This window comes from Vidua chalybeata, chromosome 3 (assembly GCF_026979565.1).
Source record: "Vidua chalybeata isolate OUT-0048 chromosome 3, bVidCha1 merged haplotype, whole genome shotgun sequence".
Lineage (NCBI taxonomy): Eukaryota > Metazoa > Chordata > Aves > Passeriformes > Viduidae > Vidua > Vidua chalybeata.
Genome location: NC_071532.1, coordinates 12,886,998 through 12,900,056, shown reverse-complemented (window position 1 = coordinate 12,900,056; position 13,059 = coordinate 12,886,998). Strand labels below are relative to the sequence as shown.

Genomic DNA, 13,059 nt, shown 5'->3' with positions numbered 1-13,059 from the left:
AGTGTTTGCAGAGGGCTTTGCTTACCCAGTGTTAGAATGAACAGACTGACAGCCTGTGTGTGATTATGAGGTCTAATAATAATTCCTGCTGCACAGCAGGTGGAAATAAAATGCTTTGTATAACTTAGAAAATCTCAACTGTGTGATAGATACAAGGGTGGGGATTTTAAATGTTCTTTTTTCTCTCTTTTTAATGCTGGTAGGTTCTCATTACTGGTCCTGCAGACACCCCATATGCCAATGGTTGCTTTGAATTTGATGTGTATTTCCCACAAGACTATCCGAATTCCCCTCCACTTGTGAATCTGGAAACAACTGGAGGCCACAGCGTGAGATTTAATCCAAACCTCTACAATGATGGCAAGGTAGGTCAGCTGGGATCCTGTGTTAGATGTAAAAAGGAAGTGAAACAGATGAATTTTTTCCTTTTGTGATGGAATTACGGATCAGCCACTCCCAATGTACAGGAGTAAGCTCTTTGGTTAATACTGGTCTTCAGACCAAAATGAAGAGGGATTTGCCAGTTTCAAGTGGGAATTTCCTCCTTTCTAAATAGTCTTGCAGATTTTGTAGATCCAGCCTTTATGAGTTGGATTGGACCAAAAAAGCAAGTACTTTTGACTGAGAAAAATGTTCTTTTTCAACATTTTCTGCTAAATGAACCAGTCAGATGTTTTGGCTATCTGAAATACCCTTTCCGTAGACAAAGTATGCTTCATATCAGCTGCAGCTGAATGTTTGCTGAGTGTCTTGTCTCTTCTTCTCTATTCACTTTCTATTAATGTGGACACAGAATATAATTCCTAGTGGAGACTTTATCTCCAATTTTCTTTGTCTAGTTTTAAGTCTTGGAAAATACTTGCCTCTAAATTTCTTCTGTTCGTTTTGTCTCTTTGTTTTCCCTGTCTTGGATTGTTCCATTTCACAATAAGATTAAAGAACACCATAAACTTTCCTGAAGTTCAGATCAGTCACAAAAGTTAAGGAATAATTCCAATTTCTCAATAGTCTGTGTAACAGAAACCACCTTCTACAAGGTGGTTTTTAGAATGCTGTTGTAAAAAAGTTTGTCAAAAAATTTAATGTAATGTCAACAATTCTGTTCTGTCCATGCAGAACAAATTTGTCATAATGTTTATCTGTGGTATTAACAATGTCACTTTTTCAGGTGTGCTTAAGCATACTTAACACATGGCATGGGAGGCCAGAAGAGAAATGGAATCCCCAAACATCAAGTTTTTTGCAGGTGAGCAATTTCTTCTTTCTCTTCAAATGTTATTTAGGATTAAGTTTTCTCTTGGTCCTAATGATTGATTCCTTTTCTAGAACATTTAAACCAGACTAATCTTCTTCAAATAAGCATAAGTAAGACAAAAGTCAAAAAAAAAGTTCTTGGAACTCAAGGAAAGGAACACTGCTGAGAAGAGAGGTTCTTCAAAATGTTCTTTCTAATGAGTATTTCTGTTGGTCTGGTCTTGAACAGAGCTGTTCATGTGTACAGCTTATTCCTGTACCAGCTCTGCTCAGATGATTTCAAATAGTTTATTTTATTTTCAAAAAAAAAAAAAAAAAAAAAAAAGGACCGGGAGATGACATCATCTCATGGATTTATCACAAGTTTTTTATGGTGAAGACAAAAGAGGCTCCACACTGAGAGATGAGAAAGTGAAGTACACTAGTGCAGACTGTAGCCTTCCTCCTCCTCCTAAGCATGCAGGTGAGCTGAGTAGAGGAATAAAGATGAAGGGAATGGAAGTGCAGCTATGCTGTGTTCAATAACAATTAGTGTTACATTAGAGCAGAATTTATTAGGGCATGCAGTCCTTATAATTTCAGTTTTATTTCGCAGACATGCCCTGACTCACAAGCAAAGACATTAAGTAAAAGTAAAGCCTGCAATGACTTCTTTCCTATGGCAGTTACTGAATTTATTCTGAGTTTGGAGTAATTATTATGTAGCACAAGGTACAATTTCTGTTCCAAATCCTAGAAGACTGCACAGCTTCAGCATAATAGAATTACTGCCTTCAGCAGATTTCAGCTTCTTTAGGATTTGGCCTTGGAGAGCAGATTTATCAGTCTCCTGATTTATCAGTTCAAGAATGGTCTATTCCAGTGTGTCAAAGTCAGGCAAGTGAGGCAGAGGGCCAGCATGGGTAAACAAGAACTCTTACCTAAGCTCAGCTGCAAAAAGAAGCAAGAAAAGGTAGAAGGAGGGGGTGGCTACTTGTGTGAGATAAAAGGATATTGACCAAACATTCAGGAGAGAAATTAGGGAAACTAAAAATCAGACAGCACTGAAAATGATGAGGGTTATAAAGACGAACACGAAGAGCTTTTCATAAGTATGCTGGCAGCAAAAGAGCACATTTTCCTTAGGCTTTCCAGCTGCCCAGTGGGGAAGGAAACCTATTGGCAAGGGCATGAAAAAGGCAGAGGTCATCTCTACCTCACTCTTAGGGGTAATGCTTGCTTTTCCTTGTCCCTGAACCCTAATTAGGGAGGTTTGTGAGAATGAGGAATTACCCACAGTAGAGGAAATAGTATTGAAGCTGCTTGTACCCACATGTTCATGGAACCAAACTCCATGAATCCAGGGGGGAGCCAAGGGAGCCAGCAGGTATCACTGCAAAGCCATTAGCTCTCATCTTTGAAAGGCAGAACAATCAAGGGAACTTCCTGGCAAATCTCCCACTCAGCTTCAAGATCAGCAAGAGGGAGGATCACGTTGGAATAGGTATCCAACACTTCCTCAATGAGTGCAAGGCTCCCAAGATTCAAATTCTTAATTAAGAGATGAACTGCAATTTTGGACTTCATGTGTAAAATCAGTGTAGAAAGGTACAAGTATTTAGGAAGTCTTATTTTCTCTAAAAACCTTTTTCTTACATTAAAATGTTAGATTTGATAGTTAGAAATCACATGCAGCATAGAAGTTTATAATTTAAAACTTAGTTTCAGTGTTTCATTTTGAGAATAGTAAGAAAACTGTTGGAAAAAGTCCCATCCCTACCATATTGGGAGAAAAACACTTTACAACTATTAAATAGAAAACAGCTGTAGGACTAAATAAATTGCTTGGAAAGAATTAAGCGCTACATGTTTTTTCTGGCTCAGAGATTGAACTATTGTCAGACCACCCAAAATACTTTAGAAATTAATTTTTATTACCCAGCGAAACTGGATAGAGTTAGAGTTTAAAGTATAGAGTTAGAGTTTCCCATTCATTGCAATTATAATTCAAAGTATCGACTGCTTATTGAGGCCCAGAAAGTAAAATGCTGCAGTGTCAAATTTCTCTACCATAGCTACTTAAAAAAAATATATAAAATACAAAATTTTTAAAAAGCAAAAGCCTGTTCTTCCAGAGACAAGTAAAAGCCACAGAGATCACCTTTCATACCCCAAGCCAGTGCACTGAAGTCACTCTACCATGACTTAGCACATCTGCATTACTATTCTGCCTTTTTTAGTATCTATGTGGCCATTTGCATGATGAAACCTGATTTGTGAGGCACATTCTGTATGTTTTAATGCATTTACCTACATTTTAAGGTTTAACACTAAATAACTATGGCTGCTTCTAGTTGAGTGCAGGGCAGGGTACAGGAGACTGTGGTGATGGTGCACATAGTACCAGCAGCTACCTGGAGCATCTGCCTGAGAAACAGAAAAACCTGGTTAATTTTCCTTCTCAGCCCAACAAGGGAGGCTGGTTCATTTCTCCCACTGCACAGCTACATGGCCAATCCATCAGGATAAAGACTTGGCTGCCCTAGACTGCCCATCTGTGCTGTAATGAAAGCACAGCCACTACACAAGAGCGAAGTGCCACGGCACCTAAAGGAGTGAGGGTGTGTTCCTGTGAGGTGCTGGTGGGACTGAGGGTAACCTGTGTCATTCAGCTGGCTCTTGGACTGCTGCTTTGATAGGAGTTACTGGTCTGGCATTGTGTCTGTGGACTGAGGAACCACCACAGAGAAGATGGGAAGATGGAACACTTCTGTGCTGGCTTTGCTACAGGAGAAACTCCAGGAGAATGCCACACTTGAGCAGAGCACACAGCTGTGGATGTCAGGTCACTGCCTGCAAAAGAGTCAGAGTTTGGATTGCTGCTGACATGGCATCTGTCTGATGTGAGCTGTATATGCTGCATCCACCAAGAAAAAGGACTCTTGTCTTCCATATCCAAATTCACAAATTAGGGGATGTTTTAAAGCTTTAAGTTGTACCTAGACTGGGAGGAGAGTCAGTTCCAGAAACAGCTGCCCTGGCATGTGGGTATCTGCACCTTAAGTATGCCCAGTGCTGGAAATGCCAGTCCTAGGTCTGTAACATATCATCAACTTTTCACTAAATGAGGAAATATAAGTGTTCAAATAATCTTAGTTGAATTCTTTACAGTTCTGGAAGTTTGTGTCACAGAACTGTAATCTCTAAAATTGTTGCTGGTGGACTTGGTCCTAAGTACATAAGAAAAACTTGCCCTTCATTTAGTAAAAAAAACAAATGGACAGGGATAAACTTTTCAATACTGGAAAAACTAGCAAGCCTTCAAATCATGAATATGCAGTACTTCTATATTTGGATACCTAAGAGCTTTATGTATCTGTTTAATTCTTTGGGTTTTATTAGGAATGGCTGAGTATATAGTTAAATGCCTTGAATTTATGTAAGCATAAATTTTTACATTTCAATTTCACATTTTCACATATGTAAGCATACATATTCACACATGTTCTGGATAGTAAAATACAAAGGAGGAAAATTGTTATTTCCTAATTACTGAATAGTTGGTGCTTTGTTCATATAGTATTGAAAACATTTTTTCCTTTATCTTAAGAAAAATACTGAGATTTTGTTCTATAGGCGTATGACACAATATTGTTTGTAAAATCTGAAACTAAAGGGCTAAGAACATTCATTTGAAAGAACAATGGGGGACAATGTAGATCAGGATTAATTTCAGTGGTTCATGTGGCATTTTACCTCCTTTGAGTTTTTTTTTTCCCATCTAGTTCAGAATTAGAAGAATTAGTAAGCCATAGGGGAAAAAATCAAAATTGTTGATTGAGAACTTGACAAATACACTTTCTTTCACAAAGGGGCACAATCAGACATCTCTTCTTTTAAATACTTTCTTTTACTTATATCTGTATGTTTTGTAGGGTTTTAAGTTACATTTGTCATTTTCTCAGTGTTTGAGCTAAACACACAGCCACAGGACTCAATGGATTTTGTGTGTAGTGACAATTTAGGTTTGAAAGCATGGATGTTCCCTGCTTGCACATAGCCTGTATCACAAATGGAAGTACTTTGCCACAGAAATGGTTTTGCTTGTAAGGTGAGCAGAGCTGTGTATATTTGTAAGAATACTTTGGCAGCACAATTTTAATATTTGGTTTCTTCTCTTAACAGGTGTTAGTGTCTGTCCAGTCCCTAATACTGGTGGCAGAACCATACTTCAATGAACCAGGTTACGAACGATCGCGAGGTACTCCGAGTGGTACCCAGAGTTCCAGGGAATATGATGGAAATATCCGACAGGCAACAGTCAAGTGGGCAATGCTTGAACAAATGAGAAATCCATCACCATGTTTTAAGGAGGTAGGTTTTGTGAAATGCAGTATTTCTCTTTTTTGAGCATTAAGAATAATGCAAATATTTGGTAAGGTCATGCATGAGATGTCTGTTTTAACCTGTGGCAACTGACTCAAGAGACTGAATTGAACAAGGACACACCAGACTTCACAGATTCTTTTCTGGGAAAGAGAAATGCAGGCAAAGTGGAATGCAGGCAAAGTGGGACTGACCTGAGCAGGATCTTGGTGCACAGTTGGATAAAACATGGTTCAATCAGCTCACTCTTACTACTGAGCAGGACCATCTACATGGTCTGTAACACCTGTTGGTCAGCCCTACAAAGGGGCACTCCATGCTCCATACTGTGCATGAGTAACAGGCCTTATTTTCTCAAGGATCATGAATTTGAAGCAAATACTAAGAAACACTTCAGATACACCAAAATAATGCAAATTGGAAAAATACCGTGAAAGAAATTCCACAAAGCATCTGTACTAGAAACCTGTGCCTTTGAAAACAACTGTCTTGATGCTGCTAAAAGCAATGCTAACCTTCATGCATTCATACCGTCTTAAAAAAAATATTGTAATAAATCAAATTGCTTAATTTGTTTACATTCCTGAAAATAGACTAAAGCTCACCTGTAGCATCTCAAAAGAATTTAGTTCTTAGGGACTTCTCAGTGTCTGTAGTCCAATTCCTTTCCCAAAGCAGATGAGTTAGATATCAGGGGCTTAAACATATACAGCAAAGTGTTCAAGGAAAAAAGAGCTGAAGAAACACTAAGAGAATCTGTATGAATATTAATACAAAATGTTTGGTCAAACATGAGTCATCTCACAGTATTACCAGCGAATATTTCCAGAAAAACACATTTTGCTCTGAACTACTACAGCTGTTGCCAGTGTTGAAGCATGGAACCATCTGGCAGTATCATCTATGCTTTCCATTGTCTGCATAATAAAATCTTTAAAGAGCCTAATTATTTTAGGATTATGCACATTGCTGGGTGTGGCATCTGAGATGCTGATCTCCCATCCCTTCTTGATATTGTAAAAAAAATCCTTTGGAATGCAAAACCTTTTTTCATTAAAATTACTGTGTCTTGTGGAATAAAAAGGATATTTTTATCCACATGCAGGTAAAAAAGGATGTGCAGTGTATGTAGGGATGTTGAATTAATGAAATAAAACCTGGTGGTCATTCAGAATTGCCTCTTAAATGTTCTACTCAATAAGTAGAAGACCATGCATGATAAAGATAATATCTAGACACATAATTCAATAACTTCTGCTAATAGGTCTTTTTCTTCTAGCTGATGTAATGGTTCACTTTGGCAAAAGGCATTCTCAAATCACAGTAAGATTAAATTAATTGAATTTATAAGAAAGCAGTGTGCTCCCTGACAATAATGCTCCATGTTTCTTCTCACATCTACAGAAGTGAAGGATATGCAGTCTTACACTATTTGGTAACTGAAGCCCAGTTATTGTTGCTGCACTTTTCTTTAAGAGTCTCAGTAATTGTGTGCTTATTCTGCAGTGCAGCTCTCAACGCTGCTGGTATGAAAAGGGCAGCTTTGGAACAATGCTAGAGTCCATCCGTGGCCCCATCCAAATGGAAATGCATCTCTTGGATTATCTGAGCACTTCTTTGGGAGATTCCCTTTTTGTTCAGACCTCTGGGTTTTTTTGTACGGTTATCTTAGAAACCTTAACAGTTATGATCAGTTCAGTAACACAAATGCAAACTCATGCTGAAGACTGAGGTCTAAGAATGTAGATCCTGAGATCTGTTGTCTTCAAAATTCCAAGTCTTTTCTTCAGTATTTTAAATGATGGGTAGGCTCAGGAGATCTAAACTGCCAGTCTTTGGGAGTTTTTCCAAGCTCCATTATGGATTTAAGAAATGTATCCAGAATTGAAGTCAATTACGCTTTCAATATGCAGTTTCTCTTTAGACAGATAGCTATTTTCTCTAACCTCCAGAGGGAAAAATTATTTTTTCCATTATGTTGCAATATGGCCAAGAACTCTCAGTGCTCAATAAAGTTTCTTTGGTTTTATAGTTGCCTTCACTGTTCAGTTTCAGAAAAGTGTTTAAGACAAAGCCAACACCAAGCAGACTTTCACAACTTTGTATGGGTGTTGATTGGTTGGATTTTTTAAACTCCAATATGTACTTCAATACCAAAATTACTCTTCAATCAAATACTGGCTCCCATCCAAACTGGGCAGCTCAACTACCATGGCCTGAGAATTCCAGTGTCCCCAAACGTGCTGCCTCTGCCTAGAGCAAAGTGGTTGCATCTCCTTGGAAGCAGCTGCTGTGATCCTTCTCTCTGCAGAAGCTCGTAATGTTTCCGCGCTCATACTGCCAGCAGTGTTTCTGCTTGTCTGTTTTCTGTTCGGGCAGCCCGTGGTCAGTGACGGGGAGGACGTGGTGCTTCTGTGTGCTCTGTGCTTCTCTAGCAAAACAGGGCAGGGAAAGAAACACTGAAAGCCTCAGCACTGTCTCTGTGTAGCTCTGCTCCTGTGCGAACTTTGTGCCTACATAGTACATCCAGCTTTGAACTGCAGAATGTGAGCAGCACTCTGCTCTCCCTTTTGCTTCTGCTCAGTGTTTTTCTGGCACTGGTTTACCCTGCACACAGGTAACACAAGTGACTGCTGAAATGGCAGGCTGCACACAAACAGTGGATTCATACAGATTGAAGGAGATACCCAGACCTACAAACTCCCCAAGACAGCATCAGCTGAATTCAGAACAGATTCCTCAGGGCTTTTTCCAGTTGGATTTTGGAAATCTCTGAGGACAGAAATTCCAGTTTTATCTCCAGCCTGGTTCAATTCTAAATGATCTTTTTTTTTTTTTTTTCCTTTATATTCAGTTAGACACACAGAGGTCTTGCAGATTTGGTATTGTTAAAATATATGGTTCTTCCATCCATGTTACATTGGGAATATTTTCTTGCAGGTCATCCACAAACACTTCTACTTGAAAAGAGTGGAGATCATGGCTCAGTGTGAGGAGTGGATAGCAGACATACAGCAGTACAGCAGTGACAAACGGGTAGGCAGGACTATGTCCCATCATGCAGCAGCTCTGAAGGTGAGATGTTTATAACAAATCTAAGTTTCCCAGCTGTCAAGAGATGCAATGTGTGTGCATTCCACTTTCTTGGTATTTTTACTACTTCCTCTAGCACCTGTCCTGCCTATTTTTTCCATGAATATTTGTATAGGATACAGTGACCCTGAGATGAGTTCAGTTGGTTGGAGCATGGTGCTGGTATAACACCAAAATTGTGGGTTTGATCCCCTATGGGCCATTCACTTCAGAGTTGGACTTGATCCTTGTGGGTCCCTTCCAACTCAGAATATTCTGTGATAATAGTTTTTTCTGGTCACTCTGAGAGTAGGTGGGGGTTAGTGATAAAGTTGTATTACAACCAATTCCTTGTCAGAAAACAAGCTTTTAGAGTAGACAAGCAGTTTAAATAATAATAAAGATAATATATATATAAATAAATAATAAACTGTGGTCAGCTACAATCAGATTTATCCTGTGTTAACTTGAATTGTTCTAACCATTATAAGTATTTTCTGCCCAGGTATTACCATTTGTGTATTTTGTGACTACACAGACAACAGGGCTATATTGTTTTTAATATTTGAGGGTTTATTTCCTCTGAGGTGCAAAGCCCAAGTTTAAAAAGTTTAACTTCTTTTTTCTATTGCCAGACTTCCATTCTTTCAGTGTGACTGGTCTTCAAAATGAAGTTACTGTGATCAGTATACAAATCTCTGCATATCTGTCTCTGTGACAGGTCTCATCATGAATTCTTTATAAATTTGATTTGACTGTATGACCTACCAAGTCCAAGCCGGTTTCTGCTGTGACCCCCAAACACAGATATGACTCAGCTGCAAGACCAATAGAGTAGCCTTTATAGTGATGCACTTGTTGGCTGCAGTCCTGTTCACCACCTTTAATTTGTCCCTAGCAGCTCTTGCTAATTATTCTGTCACTAAAACGAAAGTACCAGTCCTTAAATATAGGGGAGAAGTTGATCCAGACATTGAAATAGTACATTTAAACCTTCTCTACCTACTCCCCTTTTTGTGTTATAGTGTCTAACCTTGTGAAAAGTATTGTTTTAACTGTGGCCTTCCACACTGACTTTTTTTTGTATATCCAGCGTCACACAGCTCAGCTGCGGGAAGAACTTCTAAAACTTCCCTGTCCTGAAGGATTGGATCCAGACACTGATGAGTCTCCAGAAAAATGCAGTGCCACAACAAGCTCAGAAGAGACCATGTTGCACGACCAGGTTAAACCCAGCAGCAGTAAAGATGTCCCCACTGATTTCAAGTCATGAGTTGCATTGACATGGACTTTGTAGACACAACGGCTTTGAAGCACAAGCCAAATATGTCAATATTTGTATGTAAGAAGTTAATTATGTAATAGGTAATGAAATTGAAACTATACTATGCCCTTAAGGATATACAGTTTAATTAAAAATGATCTTTTATTTACCTGTACAAGAGTGTAAACTTTTTTGTGCTTTTATTTTTCAATTGTGAGAACCACTGATTGGTATGTTTAAAAAGTTATGTATACAAAAAATGGATAAATCACTGATATATAAGGGAAACTACCTTAGGAAAGAATGTTTACTGAATGTTTATTATTTTTTTTTTACTTGTAGAGTGAGGGCGGTTGTAACAAAGAATATATATTGGTCATTCTTACAGCTACTATTTAAAGTCAGAAAATTTTCACTGAATTTGATAGATTTTGCGTTTGGCCATATATTCATGCTCATTTGATTCTAAAGAAAACCTCCTGTATACTTCAATAAACGTTAAATGGACATGATCCCTCTTTTATGATTTACTGGTACATTTTTTAAATAAACTGCCATAAAATACGTTCTAGCTGAAGACTTGCACTTGTATGACTGAATTCATTACAGTCAACATACTTAATTTTATGCTTACTAAATCTAAAATGCAGAAGAAATAAATGCACATGGTTTTACCTCATGCCAAATTTGGACTTCTGAATTAGTTGGGTTTTTTTGGCTATTTTATGCAAAATAACAGTATTCTAAATTTCTTAAGGGCTATTCTGGAACAAAGTCTTTACTGTATTGAAATGTCTGATTTTTACATACTCAGCTTACTCTTACTGACACGCCACACAGGACTCTGATGTTCTGAGTTCCTACTGTGTAGACTTACTTCCAGTTTTATACTTGCAGCCACAGATCCCTAACTAAAAGGGTAAGGAGTTTACTTGATTTAATAATCAAGTCTCACTTTTAACATAACATGCATTGCTATCATTGTTATTAGTTTTTGAGCAGTCCTTGAAGGACTAAAAAGTTAATACTGGTATTACCTCAGACTAATGATCTGTTGTATGATAAATACTATAAATCAGGCAAAACCGAAAGTTTTTTTGTTTTCTATTTGTTCTTTGTTTATAAGTATCACGCTGGAATTTTTTCACTTTTTGTTTTACAATGTATTATTTCTAATCATTAAAAATGGCACCAACTGAGGTTGTGTTCTTATGCTGATGGTTGACAGTTAGTTCTGATAGTCCTGACCGAAGAGGAGTTTTTGTGTTCTACTGATGTGTTGTGTTAATCCAAGGCCTGTTCTGATTGTACATACCTCTCAAAATACCAGCTTGGCCACATCTGTGGAACTTCAGGGGTCCTTAGTCAAAGAGGAAAACAAGCAGCCCTGTGCCAGAACTGCTGGTAGATGCATGAAACAAAGAGCTTATGCCACATAGTCCAAGTGTTAGAACTTCATCAGTGTTAAAACAGCACTGCATTTTTCCAGATAGGTATTTACTTACATTCTATTACTGTACAAAAGGACTGTGATACTCCTGTAAAGGCTCCAAAAGCAAAATTACCCACTGACTTCCAATTATATTTGTTAGGAGTTTCCATTAGAGCTCATCATATACTCTTCTGCTTCAGCTGCCTGTCTACATGAGCACAGTCTTTTTATAAAATCTTAGTACTTGTACCAAAACCAATATATTGAACCCGAAGATCCTCTTTAAACGTGAAGACTTTTTTCTTTACCATTAAAACACAAGACTGAAACAAAAAGTACCCATCTTGCATTGATTTGACATGAAGAAGGTGGTTAACATGATCATACCTTTATCTCCGGTGTGTATTTACGGTTTCATAGCAATGCTAATGTGAAGTCACTGCTGCTTAATTAAGCAGATGTAAACAGCTGCATGGGGTATTAAACTCTAATTTGCATCTACATACCAATTATCCTTTTTTTGCTCTAACATGAGCTAGAATGGTATTGTACCAAATTAATGCAGAGATTCAATCCTTAATAAATTGCAACTGTGTTACAGCCTAGTAAGTAAATTGTGAATTTTGCAACAAATACAAAATACACATTTTTAGGTTTTTTAATACACAAGGTAGCTATGGTACTTGGCAGTAACATCACAGTAAATCCTATGAGGTGGAAGACTCATCTCTTACCATTTCATCGAAGTGAATAGAAACCTGTACAGATAGATCACAGCTTCTAACCATCCATTCAGGTCCTGTGTTTTTTGATTTTGTAGAATATGTTTTAAAATACAACAGAAGTTATCTTCAAAAGTGCAAAGGGCCACAAGCTGCTAGTTAGAGCATTATGAAATTTTACTCCATGGGTTTTTGGTGCTGCCTTTGGCCCAAGATTGACTGTTGACACTACAGTTCTGTAGCGTAGTGTGGCATGTTACCAGCCTTTGGAATTGCTGTAGCCACTCTGCCAGAGGAAGAATAAGGCACCACAGAGTTAGGCAGGAGCGTTTTGTGGTGCTTCAAAGAGAACAATGCCAAGCTTTTCTGACTGGTGCAACCACAGTGTCTACAGAAGAGGAAACAGCTGGGCAATCCATGAGACATTGTGCTCCATGAGAGCAAAGCCCTTGTTGCACTGACTGCTGCACACAAACAACTGTTCTGTTCTGCAGCTGTAGCCACAGCACTCTCCACATACAGACAGTAATGATGGTACCTCTGCAGGATTTGATGGTTTCCTCTGGAATTTCCTCTGGGTAAAAGATGTGCATAAATGTATGGATTAATGCTCCTCTGTAATTGTGCCACTCCTATACAGGAAGAAACAAATATTACAATCTAGAAAAAAAGAAAAAATAACAAAACAAAATTTGAAACATAAAAGCTGTAAACAACTTCCAAGTTTCAATCCAGTAATTACATGTTAAATGTTTAGGTAAAAGCAGAATAAAATATGTGTGACTATAGATTGACTGGATCTGCAGTGACCTGTGTGGCATTGTTGGTTTGGCTTTGTAAATGTTTTCCTTCTGTAAATCTTTTCCATAAGCTCAAGGTGGATACTGTGCACCTCTGCCAGCCAGGTGAGGAGACTCTTCTGCAGCCACAGGTAAAATCCTGCTGCTACA

General features: G+C 38.2%; 1 protein-coding gene across 6 annotated transcripts in view; it reads left to right on the top strand.

Moving 5' to 3' along the window:
* BIRC6 (baculoviral IAP repeat containing 6) overlaps nucleotides 1-11,154 on the top strand; it is a 173,217-nt gene extending 162,063 nt beyond the window's left edge. For all 6 annotated transcript variants that reach the window (XM_053939829.1, XM_053939826.1, XM_053939831.1 and 3 more), the window contains exons 70-74: nucleotides 204-365; nucleotides 1,169-1,246; nucleotides 5,419-5,607; nucleotides 8,560-8,694; nucleotides 9,785-11,154. In XM_053939829.1, coding sequence (XP_053795804.1) covers nucleotides 204-365; nucleotides 1,169-1,246; nucleotides 5,419-5,607; nucleotides 8,560-8,694; nucleotides 9,785-9,964 — 744 coding nt within the window. In that variant the 3' untranslated portion in view covers nucleotides 9,965-11,154. The remainder of the gene's footprint in view (nucleotides 1-203; nucleotides 366-1,168; nucleotides 1,247-5,418; nucleotides 5,608-8,559; nucleotides 8,695-9,784) is intronic.
* Nucleotides 11,155-13,059: the final 1,905 nt, after the last annotated feature.